The sequence below is a fragment of the Artibeus jamaicensis genome, unplaced genomic scaffold, assembly GCF_021234435.1.
Source record: "Artibeus jamaicensis isolate MK-2021 breed Jamaican fruit bat unplaced genomic scaffold, CSHL_Jam_final scaffold_612, whole genome shotgun sequence".
NCBI classification, from domain to species: domain Eukaryota; kingdom Metazoa; phylum Chordata; class Mammalia; order Chiroptera; family Phyllostomidae; genus Artibeus; species Artibeus jamaicensis.
Window position 1 is genome coordinate 11,912,902 of NW_026522049.1, and position 17,689 is coordinate 11,930,590.

The window sequence follows — 17,689 nt, forward strand, 5'->3', positions numbered from 1 at the left end:
GGAAAACCCACAAGGCGACAGGGACAGAGCCCAGAGCAACCAAGGCCTCGGTGTCCTCCTCGGTCCCAGCAAAGGGGCCAGACCCCAGGAAGACGTGCGGGCCTGGAAGTTCAGCATTGTCCTCTGGACAACCGGTCCCAGGGGAGACTGGCCAGCTGGTGCCTGAACACAGAGCTGTGTGTGTTGGGGGGGGTGTCTCAGAACAGATGCCCACAGCTCTGTCCTTCGTTCAAAACCCGCGCCCCGATGCCAAGCACTTTAAGAGGGAGATGCAGAGCAAGCAGAGAGGGGTACAGAGTGCCTGGCAGGTGACAAGCCAGCCGTGAGGTGGGGATGCTGTCCTGCTTCCCTGGGGCGAACATTGCTGGGCAAACAGAACACCCCCCAAAAGAAAGAAAAAACAGGGGTGGGGAGAATCCACACGTGGCCCAATGCTCAGGAAAGCAGTGAGTCCTGCAAACTAGACGCAGAACTCCTGCAGACGCCAGGGAAGCCCCAGGAAGTTATAAAATGCAAATGGAGTCCTGAGCAGTGGGGGTGGGGGGAGTGGGGGCGAGGGGGGGTACCGGGCTGCTCACGCGCTCCGATAGTGGCATGAGGGGGCGGCCCAAGCCAGTTTCCTACAGACAGGATCCCCTCGGGTTTCAGCGGAAGAGGGCCCTGGTTACTGAACCACCATGGCACCTGGGCCTCCCTGCGGGGGTGCTGGGAGTGGGGGCGTGGGGAATGGAACCCTCCCCAGAAGACTGCAGGCTTCTGATTCGACCCACACCTGGATTCAGAAAGTCCTTCCAGCCCCGGGTGGTGCAAGATGTGAACCAAAGGGTCGCAGACTCCATTCCCAGTCAGGGCACATGCCTGGACTGTGGGCCAGGTCCCCAGTAGGGGGTGTGGGAGAGACAACCACGTATTGATGTTTTTCTCCCTCCCTTCCCTCCCAAAGAAAATCTTTAGAAAAACGAAAGTCCTTCCATTTTGAACGAGTCACCAGGCAGGACTGGCACAGCCAGCCACCTGAGAACCAGAGGGGAGGAGGAGGAAGAGTTACCCTGGTCACCTCAGTAAGGTGGCTTGACCTGGGGACCAGTCCCCTGTGGTCTTTCATCTCAAGGTTCCATTTCAGCAGCTTCTGCTCTTTAGAGTCTGGTCAGGTAGAACTGGCTGGTCCCTAGGAGGCTGAGGTACCTGGTAACAAACGAGGCTCACCTGGGACTAGCCCACCTCCACACTATCTGAGCTCAGCGGTAGGCGGAGGGTCTCCATAGCAACCAGACGCTCTGGCACCTCGCAGCGGCTGCACAGAGGGCTGCTCGAACTCCAGCTTCATGCTCTCATCCTTGTACCTCCCTAGATCGGCCTCTCTGCAGACCTGACTCGGGGAGCAGAGGCAGGGCCGCTGCTGGGGCCACGCTGCCTGTGAAGTCACCCCCCAAGTGCCCGCCAAGCTGCAGGGCGGCTCTGGGAAGGCCCCTAGGCCTGAGCCAGCACCTGCCTCAGAAAAGCAGTTCTTGGCCGGCTGCACGCCCACGCCTTCTCGCCTCCCACCCCAGGTGCGTCACCTGGGCTCTTCCCTCTCCCGAGCTCCAGGGGCCCTTGTTCTGCTTCTGTTAACTTGTTTCCTGAGCCCACGCAGCCCAGTCGGCTGGCTAGCTTCTACTACCTCTGTGACTTGCTAAAGGAACTGGCTCTGATAATTGGAGAAAAAAACAAGGAGCTGTGAGTTGCCTGTTTCTTTTCCAAAGAGCAGGCAGCCAAAATGTCTGTTCATTCAGGAGCCCCTGAGCAATCCCTCCGTGGGTGGGGTTCTGCCGCGGCAGGTGAGACTCGCAGACACGCGCCACCCACACACACATGCGCACACACACATCACATGTATATATCGCCCCCACATACAACACACACGCAGCGCCACAGGGGCACGGCACATCACACGCACTGCGCACGCGCACGCTCCTTCTCTGGAGGTCAGCAGGCTCGGAGCCGCGTCGCAGATGAGAACCAGGGGCCGGGCTCACCGGGTTCTCCCTCCGTGCCAGGGAGGAAGAACAAAAAAAGTCAAGTCACGCGCACACACACAAAATCAAATTCTGCATCTGTCCTTGACAGGGGTCCCTTCAGAAGGGAGGCCGGAGGACAGGGAGGCTGCCCAGTGCTTGCTGGGAAAACCTGGGCAGGCTGGGAGGCCCGGCCCGTGGACAAGAGACACCAGGGACTCCTCCCAAAATAAAGGCCACAGGTGCGGACACTCCCTTCAGCGCTGGGAGGCAGGCCCTGCCATGTGGCAGTGGCAGAGCTGCGGCAGGAAGGCGCTGGCCACGCAGGAGCACGTGGTGGTGCCCGGGAGGGGGGGCCCCACGAGGCAGCCCTGCCCCCAACACGTGCTGCTGCCGCAAGTCCCTGCGTAGGGAAGGAAGGGACCCAAGCGGCCCCGCACACCCAAGAGGAAGACAGGAGCCTCACACAGGCCTGTCGCTCTGCAGAGCCACTTAAAGGGCACTCCCCCACCCTCCCACCCCGCCCCCGCCAGGGCTGCCTGGTCAGCTCTCCCGGTGGTAAAATGCGTGAAGTCAGCTTTCTGGTACAGGTTGCTCTGTACCAGGTAATTTATAGGTGGGCAGAGCTGAGAAGCCCAGGGACACCCCAGGGGATGGGCAAGGACTGAGTGGGGACCTGCAGGCTAAACAGGCAGACACTCACAGGCAGGTGCTGACCCTTCCTGCCTGGCCTGGTCCCCTCTCAGGTCAGGGTCCCTCCCACCCAGGCGGCTGCCAGGGCAGTGGCAGGCTGAGGGCACAGCCAACCCGAGCTGCCTGAAGCTCTTTCTGTTTGACAGCTAACACCGACCTGTCACCTTGTACTGAGGTGTAAAATGAGTTGCCACCTTGGCCGCCCAGGAGAACGAGCCACAGGTAGAGTGCCCTTTGGCCTCAGAAAGACTCACTGGCCAGGGGACTTCTGGAGCTCCAGTTATGGGGACCTGAACACAGAGAGGTACCTCCCCCAAATTTTCCACGGAACTTAACCTCAAAGCCAATCCGATTCTGGCCTGGTGTGTTCATGCTGGTGCCTGGGCCCACGGGCCTGCCTGGTGCCAGCTGTCAGCTCGGGGACCCTATGTGCAGCCCGCCCTGCCCACCAGGGTCTGGCCACAGTTTCAGAGAACACGTCAATGAATCATGGGAAGAGAACACACACTCCTCCTACGGGGACTATAAATGTGTATTAAGAAATTACAGGAACTGGGTCAGGCATTTCGGTACCGCCGTCGCTCCGGCTAATTTTTTAAAAAAATGAAAATAGAACCCCATCCCAGAAACTCGAGACAATGAGAACTTCGCTTGCCACCAGCACTTGCAGCCCCAGCTCTGTCGGTTGCCAAGGTGATCCAATGTTTACCTCTCCTTCTGCTCTGTGGGAGGAGGATGCTGGCTGACCAGGAACAGCCACCCGGCAGCCTCCGCCATCCAGCACCCCGCGGGCAGGCTGCCAGGGCGTCCCCAGAGGAGGAAGCCGCCCCGCCCCCGCCGGGTCTCCCGGGCTCAGCCCCGGCTGCGCACAAAGGAGAGGTGTCGTCACCGGCTCCCAGAGGGCCCACCCTGGGCTGGTCCTGAGGGCTCAACACCCCTGAAGGCAGGTTGAAAAAAAAATGTGCTGAGCTCCCAGAGTGCCAGGAAGGGGAGGAGGAGGAGGAAAGAGAGGGGGAGGGGGAGAAGGGAGGAGGAAGAAGAGGGGGAGGAAGGAGGAAGAGGGGGAGGGGGAGGAGAAAGGGCGGAAGGGGGAGGGGGGAGGGTGCATCAAGCTGAACCCTCAGCTGAGCAAACAAAAGCCCAGCCTGGTCTCTCCCCAGCCGGGCCCTACCCCACACCACACTGCCCAACCCGGCAGGGCAGGAGACCCAGCGCCACTGGGGATCGGGAATGTGCGCCCCCAGCTCTGCCCCTCCTTTGCTCCACCCTGAAGGGCAGCCCTCAGGCGCAGCTGGACACACCCAGGCCCTTTGTGCTCACTCGGGTCGCAGGCCTCACAGGGGAGGGGGGGGTGGTACAGAAAAGACATCCCTGTGCCACCTGGCCAGACGCTGGCGGCTGGCTGCCATCCAAAAGGAGCAACCGTCCTGAGCTCCGGCGGGTGGCTGACCACGTGCGTGTGCACACACACTCACACTTAGGACAGACGGCGAAACTGTGTTTCCTCGTGATGAAAGGTGGCCATCCGTCCTTCCCAGAAACCCCTCTGGCGCCCGAGGCCGAGCGGAGAGGTAATTTTAGGAAACAGCATTTGCCAGGCAAGCAGACCTCAGATGGCGGGCCTGCAAGGAGCACGCGGGCCTGCTGGGCCTGTACAGGCGCAGACACGGCCGAGGCCCCACCCGCCCGGCCATGGGCTACCCAGCCTGCCGGCGGGTGAGGACTGGGGTGGGAAGAGGACACTGGGCAGTGAGTCAGGGAAGCAGACGGCCAGGGCGTGTAAACTAGGGCCTGCTGAGTGACCACACTGCCTGTCGATTCTCCCACAGCGGAGATCAGTATCAGCGGCAACTGGGTAACTAGTTCACGGTTATCCTCTCCTTCAGTGAAAGCGTGTTGGGGTCGGTTATAGCTAGGACACCAGGGGGGCACCCACGGTGCCAACTCCCAGCTCCCAGACCCTCCTCTCCTTGCTCCCGGACGTGGCTTTGGGGCCACTCACCCGCCAACGGCCCAGGCAAAACATCTCTCCGTGCCAAGGACACGCCTGGGGCCCTGGGCCGAGGTTCAAGTGCGCCTCTTCTGTTTCCTCTCTTTCCCAAGACCTCCTTGCAAAACCCTGTACTCTTGATCAGCCATTAACTTTAGCTCCTATCTCTAGCCCTAAACGCAGTTCTTTATCCTTTTTTTTTTTTTTTTTAGTGAGCCTGTATGCAATAAGAAAGAGTTGGAGACAAGTGGAAAAAGACTCAGAGGAGGAATTTGCAGGATTAGGTCCTGCAGCTACAGAGGGGAAAGACCTCAGGGCTGTTTAACCCACGTGAGTGAGGAGGCCCCATCCTGGGCCCTGGACCACCCACCAGGCTGCCCTGCCATCACCTTGCCGGCTGACCCCCTGCATGTCTGCGTGGAGGCCCTGGCTGGAAGGCAGGAAGCCCCCTGGGCTCCTGCGAGCCCACCTTGCCTCCTTCCATGGCCCCGCTCCTTTCTGAGATGGGAGACCAGCCCAGGCATGGCTCCTGTTTCTTGCAAAGCTCTTCTCGATGCACCCTGGGCTCCAAGGGGGCAGGCCTGTGCCCTGTACTGGGGAGCTACGGGTCCCCTGCCCATGCAGGGAGGCCACACCCTGGTGGCAGCGGCATGGGCACATTTAATCTGAGGTGTCAGGCCTCAGCGCTTTTGCAAGCAGGTCACCTTGGGACAGCCTGGCCAACGGCCACGGAGTGTGGCCAAGTTCCTGGTTAGCAAGTGTGTCTGTGGGGTGAGCTTCAAAAGGAGTAGGATAAACAGGGCCCCCAACACAGACATGCCCCCAAATGAAAGCCCCCCCAATCCGTGTGTTAGCTGTTCTACTTGTACACAATGATGTCAAGGCCACATCTCTCCCCCCATGCTGACCACGCCCCAAGGAGGGTGCCCTGGCTGGGCTCAGGAGGAGTTGGGGAGCAGGTGGCAGACGCACCACACTGAGCTGGGGGTCAGGGATGGGGGCCCAGGGTGGACCCTAAGATCTAAAGCAGAACAAACGACCTGGAAGTCACAGAGTCCCCAGAAACACATTCCAGCTGTGGGTGCTCCGTTCAGCCACAAGGGTGAACGAAGAGACAACACGTGTGAGTGGGCGTGAGTGCTCGGACGGCGGAGCTTGGGGTTGGGTGAGGATTCCCGTCTTACGAGAAGTGCCTAGTGTCAGATTACTGCCAAAAGAGTAAAACCTTAGCATCCCAGCCTCTAGTACAGTGACCTGGAGGGCTGCCCCTCCCACCCACCCCCACCCACCCCGGCCCAGCATGGCGGCTGCCTCCCAACTGCCAGGCTGAGGAGAACATGCAGAATTTTATTACCATCATGACGGGAAGCTGAAGTTTCAAGAAAATAATCCCATCTGGGGCTGCAGGGGGGAAGGAAAACAGGCTCAGGTGTGTGGGTTTAGACCAAGGGGGTTTTTTTCTGGGAAAATGTGAAAAGACCCACTAGGATCTTAATGGTGTCGCTGGCTGCGGGCCCCGCCCATGCCGGGGAGACGGGTCACCTGTGGCCACAGCGCCAGCGCCTGGGTGGGCTGAGCAGGCGGACACCCAACCTGCCTTCTAGGCTGCCTATAAACACCACCCGGAAACATTTCCATTTAAAGTGAAATGAAGGTGTTGTGTTGGCTTGGGGGAGGGGCCACCTCAGACTCGCCCTGGACTTCAAAAAGATTTCCACCAGCAGGATGCAGAAAACCTCGCCCCTTGTCCAACAAGTGCAGGTGGAAGAGGAAGAGGAAATCTCAAGGTGGGCTGGACGGAAGCTGAGTATCTACAGAATAGACACAGCACCTACCGAGAACACAGCCCCCAGCCCTCCAAAAGCCATCGTGTCTCAGAGTGTTACCCCACAAGTTACTCATTAATTGTCAAGAGGAGAATGTGACTTCAGAGTGGAGAAACCTGGCAGATGCAGCCTTCGCCACATGATCCGGCAACGGGCCGACTGACCCCACGGTCCCGTCCCTGCTGCCCCGGCATGCAGGGGTCCAAGTTCACCCGGGATGTTTTTGACCCCAAACTGTTTGAACTAGACCTAGTCGTGTAAAAAAAAAAACGATCAGACTCATCCAGGGACATTCTGCAAGACAACCGTCCTGGAACCCTAAAATGCCAATGCAACAAAAGATGAAGGACCGACTATTCTGGATTAAATGGAATAAAAGACAGGGACACCCAATGCAATGTGTGATGAAGTGGGTCCCGGATCCTACATGGCTCCTTTGGGGGTCGTTAGGGAGACGAAGTGTGGACTGTTGATTGGAAAATATGTAATATTTAAAGAGAGAGGAGAGGCAGGGAAGGGAGAAAGTACAGAATTTAGAGAGAAGGAGAAAGAGGGCGGGGCAAGAGTGACCAGACGTTCACTGAGGGATTGAGAAGAGCCTTCGAGTGTTCGCTGTGCTATTATTCCCTCCCTGACAAGTCGGATGGAACAGAAACCTGCAGGGGAAGCAGAGGGCTCCGGACACGCGGGCCCTGCGCACCTGGAACACAGGTCTCGACAGGTGTGGCAGGAAGGCACAGTGGACGCACCCAAGCCCAGAAGTGTGGCTTTGCCCAGGCACAAATCCCGGTTCCTGCTTCATCTGCTGTGTGGCCTTGGGCATATTTCTTAACCCACCTGAGACTCCTCAGCATCCTTATCAGAAAACTAGGAATAAGAAGGGTGCCTATTTTATAGGGCCCTGGGGGCGAGACTGAAGGGCTTAATATAAACTATGCCCAGAGAACAAAGCCTGGTCCCTAGCAGGCGGTACGCAGGTATGGGATCCCACTGAGAGGGCTGAGTTTATCGTTCTACCAATTTTTATTTAAAAAACGATCTTTCACGGCCTTCTTAAAGCACAAACGGGACACACCTTAACAGTCCCCTGATATGTGATGCAGGCTGTTAAGAAGTGAACTGCTCACCTGCACGCCAGCCCCCTTTCAGCCAAGGGAGAGGGGGAGGGGTGCAGAGAGCGGCTCACCAGGCCCCGCCCTGTGCCAGCTGCGCAGGGGTGGGATGGGGGGGCCCACGGGGCACTGCTGCAGGGGCGGAGCCCTCCCCCAGGCTGGGCCCAGGGGAAGCCAAGAAAAGCCGGCGGGAAAGCAGGTCCTGAGGCCTGAGAGAGGAATGGGTGGAGAGCCATTTCGCTGGTGCTGTCTGATGCTCTCACTCGGGACAATGAGAACCAGGAGAAGTTTAAAAAGTGGGAGAGGCAGCAACACTGCAGAAGCCTCAGCAGTGGAGAGACAAAGAACATCTATTTCCTTTTTTAAAAAGCCACGAGTCTTTTTTAAAAAGAAGATTTTATTTATTTATTTGAGGGGAAGGGAGTGTGAAAAAGAGGGAACCATCAATGTGTGGTTGCCTCTCACGTGCCCCCAACTGGCAACCTGGCCCACAATCCAGGCATGTGCCCTGACTAGGAATCAAACCAGCGACCCTTTGGTTTGCAGGCTGGTGCTCAATCCACTGAGCCACACCAGCCAGGGCTCATGTGTCTTTTTAAATGCTGTCTACACTACTGTCAACACCACCAGGTCTCCGTCCTACAGAAATGACAGCTGCCCTGCCCCGGGAGGTACACCAGGGCCCACTGTGCCCAGGCTTACAGAGAAAGGCAATATGGTCGTACTTTCAACAGCAGAGAGGCTGTGTAGTTACAGCAGAACCCCCTAGCTGCCTGTTGGAACACTATACAGCCAGGAAAAAGAGGGACCAATGCCTCCTTAAGCAAACGCACAAAACAGAAGGCTGGGACAGAAATGTGTTTGCTAGGGTCCTATACAAGTGTTTTATTTGTTTTGTTCAATCCTCACCAGAGGCCATTTTTTCATTGCTTTTTAGAGAGAGAGGAAGGAAAGGAGAGAAGTATTGATTGGTTGCCTCCCATACACACCCGGACTGGGGATCAAACCTGCAACCTTTCAGTGTACGGGATGACGCTTTAACCCACTGAGCCACCTCTACAAGTGTTTTGTAAATGCCTGCGTGGAGGCAAACCCATGCAAGCAAACCCATTAGGAGGTCTGAAAAGAGTCAGGCGGACAAGGGGTGAAGTGGCCGGCCAGGGGAGGGGAAGACTTGCACATTTCGTCCACACGCTTCTGCATTGTTTGAAGAGTTTCACCACGGGGCCACTGGCAGCCTGGGACCGTGTGGGAGAGCGACGGGAGCCGGCGGCCTGGATGTGCCCCAGACACAGTGCTGGCCCCTGGCCAGCCCGGCTCTGCCCTGAGACAGCTCCCACCCTCACCCTGCACTCTGACGGACTGCCTTTCCAAGGCTGCTGCACCAGGAGCATCTGCAAGGGGTCCTGCGGGTTTGTGTTGTGGGGTGGGGGGGCTAAATATCCTGCCCCGGCCACCTCTGTCACGATGGAACCCCTCACTCAGTGGGTAAAGATGAGTTTCAGACGAACTCCACCCAAACTCTAACAGGAAATGGCTGAGAGAATGCAACCTTACTCTGCTTCCCACCCCCACCCCAAACGGGGCAGGTGACCAAGACCATCTCTGGGAGTCTGCCGGCGGGGTTGGGGGGAGTCGTGCATGGCACTGTGCCCACCTTTCTGGCTAGACCCCCAGAGCTGCTGAGGTGGGCAGCGTGCAAGGAGACATATGTTTTGGTCCCCTGGCAACAGAGGGGAAACAGGTGCAGCGGCATCCTGATAACAACTCTTTGAGGGGAGGGACAGGGAGAAATGTAGAGGGGCCATCTCCGCCAAGAAGGGCTCAGTGGCCATTCAGCTGGGGGTCCACCACTCCAGACCACAAGCAGGGGTCTCCAGATACAGGACCCGAGGAGCTCAGGGGCCGGGTCTGCCCTCCTAGGGTCCCAGCCTTTCTCTCTCCCCAAGTCTCTGAATTTTCACATCAGAGCCCTCCGGCCTCCAAGCAGATCTGCTCCTGGTCTTGCTACTCCCCACAGCCAGTCTTAGCAAACTTCCCAGGCCTGGGCTGGGACATCGGCATCACCCACACAAAAAGTTGCTTGAGTTCCAAAGACATTTGTGATTTGTGTTTTTGTTTTATCAGGAATCTTAGCGAAAGTGGTTTTGCAATTCATCCCCTGTCATAAGATTGCTGTGGGGCTGGGGGGTCCCTAGTGGAGTGGAAGGGCCTGGCATGACCTAAACCACTGCCTACAGAGACCTCCCCTCCCCCAGGACCCTACAGGCAGCCCACAAGCCAAACCACGGCCACCTCAGGGTCACGGTCCGCTACTCCTATCTTCCCTGGGTAGCTTGGACTCTCGGCCACCCCCTGCAGCCAGCCGGCCTGTCCTCTGGCTTCTGCCTCCTCTGAACCCCAGTTAGGAGTGCGTCCCACTCCGGAGCTCGGCCTGAAAACGGGCTTCCACTTCTGCAGGTGCCCTGGGCTGGAGGCAGCCCCTTGGTTCAGATTGTTTCACCTGAGGCACCAAACAGCAGTGCTCTGCTGAAGGTAGGCCTCCGGGACCTGGGAAAGTGCATTGCCAAGGGTCCCCCCTGGAACCCGGGCGCTCCTGCCTTGGAGGTCCGCAGCTGCTCTGAGGGTGGGGTCTGGAGTGTCTGCACACCTGAAGGGTGGGGCCGGCTCCCTGCAGCGCCCGTTCCAACCTCTCCCGCCCATCTTGGGTTTACAGGCACCCCGCAAGAGACTGACTGACTAGAGTCTGACGCCCAGCCCACTTGGGGAGGTGCGGGTTCCTGCCGCCCTGTTCCAATCCTCTAGGCAAACAAAGCCTAGACCCCGGCGGGGGCTGGGGGCAGCCAACTCTGAAGCCATACTCCGCCAGAGGACCCAGCCAAGCCGGCCCCGCCCACGGCGGTGAGCCCCGCCCCTCAGGCCCTCCCTAATTCTCGAACCCTGTGACCTGGTGCTGCCCGGTGGGAGGCTACAGAGAAACTGTGCGCAAAAAGATTTCCTCATCATCGAGTCCTTGGCCCAGCAGGGGCCTCTCCCCGCAAAGCGGTCCTCAGCCCCAGCCACGCCCCAAGCGCTCACCCGGCACCCCGGGCTCGGGGTCCCCGGGCCGCGTTACCTAGTGGGGTCCCTCCCTCACGGCCACACCCACCATCGCAAAGATGTCCCCAAACTGAACCAACACCCTTCCACGAACCCCGGCCCCCGCCTGGGTCCGGACACCCTGACTTCTGACTCAGAATGCCTAGAAATGGCCTCCTTCGCCCTGGCCCGCACCGCCTGCCACACGCTTTGGGGTGTCGGGTCCACAGACGCGGGGGCAGCCCTCTGAGGGGAAGACTCTTCCGAGATCCGCAGTCCTGGACGCTCGCAGAGCTCGAATGCACTCAGTACCAATTTAACCGAGAGAAGGCTGCAATTTTTAAAAAGCAGTTCTTTAGTCATCTTGGGAACTATTTCACAAATGAGAAGACTAAACCTTTGATAACAAGGGAACATCACAAGTATAGGGATTTTTGAACTTGCCCCAAATATGGAAGAGTTAAGCGACATCGGAGGGCTCGCGTGAGTTCAGAGGAGTCACACGATTCTTAAACCAAATGGGGGTAGAAGGTTGCCATTTATTAAAATGTCTTTTCCCCTCCCACTTTTGTGTTTAAGAAACAACCAACCACAGACGGATCAACTAGCAGGTCCAGGGCCCGCGGGATGGGAAGCGACGCCCCTGGGTCGCAGGGCGTGCGGCGGTCCACGGCCTCCAGGCCGCGGGCTTCTGCCTCCCGCCCCCGTGCAGGTGCCGGGCGCCCGCATCCGACCCGGGCAGGTGCGTGCAGGGCCGGGAAGCCGGCTGCGCAGACGGAGGGCAGTGGGCAGGGCACTCCTTTCTAGAGAAAGCGCGGCCCCACCAAGGAGCCCCTTGGGTCGGGCGTGCCCACGCTGGCCGGATAGGCGAGGCTCCCACAAAGAGCCGCGGACTGGGAACCAGGACCGCCCCCCGCGTCCGCCGCCGCAAGCTCTAGTTTCGACAAATTAAACCTTAGAGCGCTGTAAAAATTACAGGAAGAGGAGAGCGAAGAATGTGCCGAGTGGCTAGAGGGAGCGCTGTCCCCACGTGAACTTCGCCCGCCGCGCGCCTAGCCCTGCGGGCCCCGCCCCTCCCGAGAGCGCGCGGGGGCGGCGAGGGAGGGACCACGGCGCGGGCACCCCCTGCCTCGCCGCTCCCGGGTGCCAGGGCCGCCCATCTCCCCGATCGGCCCCCGCGGCCCCCACCAAGCTCGCCCGCACCTGCCCGCGCCGTCCCCGGGTCTGGGCGGGGTCCCCGCCCCCAACCCAGATGACGACATCCGCCCCCGCGGCCCCGCCTGAGAGCGCCCCGGGAGGGGGCGTGCCCGGCGGGGGCGCGGTCGCTTGGCGGGTGCCGGCTCCCAGTGCAGGGACCCGCCTCGCACTGAGCGCGGGGCCGAGCGCGGGGCCGACCGCAGGACCGAGTGACGGGGGAAGGGGCGAGGCCCCGACCGTTCCCCGCCCGACCGCCCCAGAGCCCAGCCCACGGCCCGGGGGCTGGCACTGGCCCCAGTCCGCGCGCTCGGGGTGCCCGGGCCGCCCCACTGACCTGTGTGAGTTCTCAGGTGCGCCTTGAGGTGTGAGGATTTCCCGTAAACTTTCTCGCAGCCCGCGTAGTGGCACTTGTGCTTCCTCTGTGGGGACTCGAGGTCGGAGCGACTTCGGCCCCGCCGACCCCTTTGTCTGAGGCCGGGCTCGCCGCTCCCCGCGGGCCCCGGCTCCCTGTCTGCCTCCAACACTGCCTCGGGCTCGGGTTCGCTCCACGCCGGGCTGAGGGGCGCGGCCGCCGCGCCTTCGCCGCCAGGGGAGGCAGGCTCCGGGACCGGGGGAGACGCGGGCGGCAGACGGCAGGGGGTCCTCGCCTTCCGGGCCGCGGCGCCCTCTCTGCGCTCCGCCGGGGCGGGCGCCGGTGCTTGCTGGTTTAGGTCCGCCAGGATCCGCGCCACCACGAAGAGCGAGGCGCTGTCCTTGCCGTCGCGGCGCTCCTCGACGTGGGGCAGCGTGGCGGCGACAGCGGCGGCCGCGCCCTCGGGTCCGGGCTCCGGCCCCTCCCTCGGCCCGTGCACTACGGCGCGGCTCGACATGGACACGAGGCACTCGGCGGCGAAGTGGTCCACATAGGCGGCGGCTGCCATGCTGCGGGCTCCGGCCGGCGTGCCGGCGGCACTGCTAGTCGCTGCGAGTCGTCAGCGGTGCATCCGCACCCACAGTCTCCGGAGAGCGGGCGGGGGGGGGTGGGGGCGCGGCGTGCCCTCTCCGCGGGCTGGGCTGGGCGCGCAGCCGCCTCTGCCGTCACCCGCGCGGCTCCGCGTCCACGAGGCTCCCGCCCGGCGGGGCACTGAAGAGTGAGCGCATGGGGTGGTGGCGCAAACCAGTGGGGTCCCGGTACAGCGTCAGGGGTGGCCTGTCCTAAGGATGCGGAGCGGCGACGTTAGGGACGACCGCGCCAAGTCGCGGCCGCAACCTCGCCGCGCATTGTGGCAGGCGGGACAGTCGCCGTGCGCGCCGCGGCTCGGTGTGGGCGGACCGGCCCCGGGGGTGGGCGGGGCCGGGGCCACATCTGGACCCGACGTCAGCCCCCAGCCACATCCTGGAGGCGCAGGTTACAGGCGGCTGCAGCAGCGGGGAGCTGCGCGCGCGGAGGGGGCGGGGATCCTAGAGCGCGCACCCGCAACATAGAGCGGCCGCGCGCGCGCGCCTGGCGAGGGGGCGTAACCAAGGTCAGTCGCTGGCCCCATTGGTCCCTGAGTCCGCGGCCGGACCAATCCTGACCGCAGGAGGAGCCTTCTCCGCCTCGGGGCCTACGCACGACAATGGGCGTACCCCCTTGCCCGGCTGGAGGAGGGGCGGAAATTAAAACTGCGAGTCGGGCACGCTGACGCACGTCGCCCGAAGGCGGTGGGTCGGGGCGGGGCCCCTGCCTGCCCTCCCCCGCCGCGGGGACCCCGCGGGGTATTTTCCTGCCAGACCTTTTGTACTGTGACAGCCAGGAACCTCGGTGTGGAGGCGAGCGCTGGGGAGGGCGCTCCTTTGTCCTTCCAGCCCCTCCCGCGAGGGGCGCCAAGGGTGGATGCACCTCCCCAGGGCTCGCCTCCGCTTCTCTCTCCCTTCCAGAGCGCGGTTTGCACCGCGAGGAGGCGTGTCCGCTCCGGCTGGGTGCCGGGCTGTCGACCGCGCCTGGGGGCGGAACGACTGCCGCCGCACCCACCGCTGCCGGGCTCCTGGATGGCCGCGCCCGGAGACTTAGGCCACTCGTCCCCCTTCCCCCTCCACGCCGTTCCCTAGCTGAGCTCCGGACCCTCGGCGCGTCCCGGGCCGGCCCGCAGCTGGGTCACGGCTGGGGAGGGGCCGCTCCCGCGGGAGGCTCCGGGAGCTTCCCGGCCTAGCCCCAGGCGGCCGGGCACTCGGTGAGGGCCGCACCGCCCTTGAGCCTGGGTCAGCCGGAGAGGCAGACTGGCCCCGGACTGGCGGTTAACCGGGCAGCGTGGGTGTAGCGCCCACCGCCGCTCCGTGCCCGCAGGAGTGGACTACGTGCTGGGCGGCCGGCGCGCTGTTCAGGGAACGCGGGGCCCCTTCCTCCCCCTCCCCGCCCCAGGCCTGCTGCCAACTTCTCTAGGCTGCCCCTCTCCCACCGCAGTCGCGGCGGCTTCGAACGCTGCCAGCTGCGACGACCCCGCCCACCGCGCCCCACCCGCCCACGGTTGAACCTCGCGAAGCAAATGCTCGGCGGCGCCCAGCTCCCGTCTTCCCACCCGGCCCGGCCAGCTCGCCCTCGCCTCTCGGCGGCGCCCGCACTCTCCCCCACCCCCTCCTTCCTCGCCATTCTCCTCTGAGCCTGTGCCATCACCGGAGTGGCCGGTGCATAACTTCCTTCTGCCTCGGACTTGAGCGAGGCAAGCCCCTTTCAGGATCCTCGCCCGCAGCCCCAGACCCAGGGAGCTGAGGCCGGGGTCTGCAGCCCTGGAATATTTATTTGCCTTTAAGGGTAGCCGCCCTCAAGGGGCCCTGGAGGGGTCTGCCCTGGCACTCGCCCCCTGTGGACCAAAGAAGGATAGATGGGGGAAGTCATCCTGTGCAAAAATTAGAATCAGGCATTTCTCCATTTGGGGGCTGGGCAGAAAAAAAAACCACCAAAAATTCAAAAACTTGTTTTCCAGGTAACCAAGGAGAAACTGTGAGGGGCATTCTGGGTTGTGTGTTATGGTGGACTGTAAACTGGCGTGGACACTGGAGCGCATAAAACGTGAAAATCCCCTCTCACAGAACAAGCCGGTGCCTTCTGCGAAGGCTCCGTGGCCCGCTGGGTCAAGTCCTGCTGAGATGGTCTTTTCTTGGCAGGATGTCATGGTTCTCCTCCCAGGCAGACTGTGTCGGTGACATTTAAGAGATTTGTGCTCTGACCGAATAATGATTCAGAATGTCCTTCCAGTCCCACCATGTGTCATGGTCCGTCACTTGGTTGTGGATGGAGCTGGGCCTACGCTGACTTACCTGCCGGCCACCCAGCCCCTCCAGGTCCCTCTCCAGCCAGCAGCAGGATTCCGCCCCGTCTTCGAGGTACCACATCTCTCAGATCTCTCCATGACTTGACCCTGCTGGGACAGCCCCACCATCACACACACCGGTGGCCTTCTGTATGAGTGTGCACTTTTCTTAGCAATGGGCAGGACACCTGCCCCAGGCGAAGAGGGGAGGCCAGCCTGGGTCAAGGGTGGGACCGCATCACACACACGGCCCACCCCCACTGCCGTGCTCTGTGACATTCTGGGTGCAAAAGTCAGCCCCTCGGCTTGTTTCTCAAGCATCCGATGACTGCCATGGAGTCCCTACAGGTCTCGTGTCCTCCGGTCTGGCAGCCCTGACCCCAAACCCGTGTGGCAGTGCCTGCCAGCGGCAGTGCTCTTTCCCAGAGAAACTCCCATGAGATCTTCGGGCCCCTGGTTTCCTGGCTAGGGAGAATTTTAAGAGAGGTGGCTTGTGCGCGTATGAGGGTGGGTGGGGATCCAGTGTCAGCGGGAAGGAACAGAATAAACAAAAGCAGGGCAGGCAAGATCAGAGCAGTCCCCTCTGCTGGGGGGGGGGAGGGAGGACTGGAAAGGCGGCTGGGGTTCCCGGGGAAGGTAGTGGAGAGTTGGTATCACCTCCCACTGCTTTGGAAACAACCGTCAGTTTTGTTTGTCGTGAAGCAGAAATGGGCAGGGGTGGGGGACTAACGGCGACACAATTTTCAATTTTCGAAGCTAAAATACTTAGCAGAACTGAGAAAGCGGAATCCTGCAATGGTAGCCAGGAAGGAAAGCCAAAACCAAACTCTGTCGTATCTCTAGAAAGTTCATGAACGGTGGCTCGAGGTCACTCTGCGTGTGAGTGCAAATGGGTGGCTAAAATAAGAACAATTGGCCCTGGCTGGTCTGGCTCAGTGGATTGAGCCCCGGCCTTGGAATCAAAGGGTCGCCAGTTTGATTCCCAGTAAGGGCATGTGCCTGGGTTGTAGGCCAGGTCCCAGTAGGGGATGCACAAGAGGCAACCACACATGGATGTTCCTCTCCCTCTTTTTCTCCCTCCCTTCCCCTCTATAAAGAAATAAAGAAGGTAAAAGGGAGTCAGGAATCTGGAGCTGGGAGACACAATTAAGGGCAGAGGCACCAAGAGGAAGAGAGAGATTAGATGAGTGTGTAGGTATTAGATGCTGAGGCCACACTTCCCCCTCCCCAGTACCCTTTCTGGGATTTCAGAATGCAGACCACCAGGAGACTGCAAGGATGTTTCCTGAGCCCTCAGACCAGGCCAGGGAGAATGCCCCAACATTCTGATACCGGCAGCCGCCCTAGTAATCAGCCAGATCGCCCTGGGAGGGAAGGCCACAGTTAACGAGCTCCTGGCATGTGGACAGGGCTTCTAATCTGTCTGTCACAGGCAGCCACAGCTGACCTGGCATGAAACCTAAAGCCCCAATAGGTTGTTGAAGGGCGGAGAAACACACATTGACATAGTGATATCAATAATGTGATGGAAGACATTGAAGAAGATAAGGCAACCCACGAAGACAGGACATTATATGGAGAAACTCAAAGAACAAACAAATAGCATTGTTGGAAATTTAAAGGAAGGTAGCAAACACATTTTTATACCCTGAAAAAAAAAATTAAAGCCCTGAAGTGAGGGACTGGAAGATAAAGTCAAGGACACCTCTGTGAAAGCAGAACAACAACGAAAGCCCCAAAATGGGAAATAGGGGAGAAAAAATAAAACTTAGAGAACCGTCAGAAAGGCCACTGATCAGAGAACAGAACGTCCAAAGGAGTGGTCGGTAAAACATGGCGGGGAGCAGGGGGCGGTGATCATGAATGAATGAATTCAAGAAAAGTCTCCCCAACTGAGGAACATGTGTTAGAAGGGCCACAGAGAGAGCTCAGCACAAATGGGAAAAATCGCCCCACCCCAAGGCACATGGGTGTTGAAGTTCAGAATAATGGGCACAGAGTGTCCTGGCATTAGAAGCAGGTCACGCAGAGAGAGGCAGGAGTCAGGAGGGCTTGTGGGCTTCTCTACAGCCGGGGGCAGAAGTGGGAAGGCAAAGAGCAAAGCTGTGGGAAACCCACAGGAAGATAACTCTTCAGTTTTCAGCCAGCCAAAGTAGAAGCCAAGTTCCAGTGAGTCTTGAACAACACAGGCCGGGACTGCACAGATCAGCTGCCTCACGTGCACGCCCCCCACTGGGGCCCTGGCCCACAACCCGGGCATGTGCCCTGACTGGGAATCGAATCGGCGACCCTTTGGTTCACAGGCTGGCATTCAATCCACTGAGCCGCACCCTCCAGGGCTTCCTTACGATTTTCTTAATAACATGTTCTTTCTCTAGCTTGCTTTATTGTAAGAATATAGTACATAATACTTATAACATACAAAATATGTGTTAATCAGCCCTGGCCAGTGTGGTTTGGAGCATCGTCCCATAAATTGAAGGGTCCTGGGTTCGATTTGCGGGCAGAGCGCATGCCTAGGTTGCAGTTC

General features: G+C 60.2%; 1 protein-coding gene across 1 annotated transcript in view; it reads right to left on the reverse strand.

Moving 5' to 3' along the window:
- Window positions 1-13,290, reverse strand: part of KLF13 (KLF transcription factor 13) — a 43,065-nt gene extending 29,775 nt beyond the window's left edge. Inside the window, exon 1 of the mRNA XM_037145887.2 lies at window positions 12,225-13,290. Within this exon, the coding sequence (XP_037001782.1) occupies window positions 12,225-12,810 (586 nt within the window). The 5' untranslated portion in view covers window positions 12,811-13,290. The remainder of the gene's footprint in view (window positions 1-12,224) is intronic.
- Window positions 13,291-17,689: the final 4,399 nt, after the last annotated feature.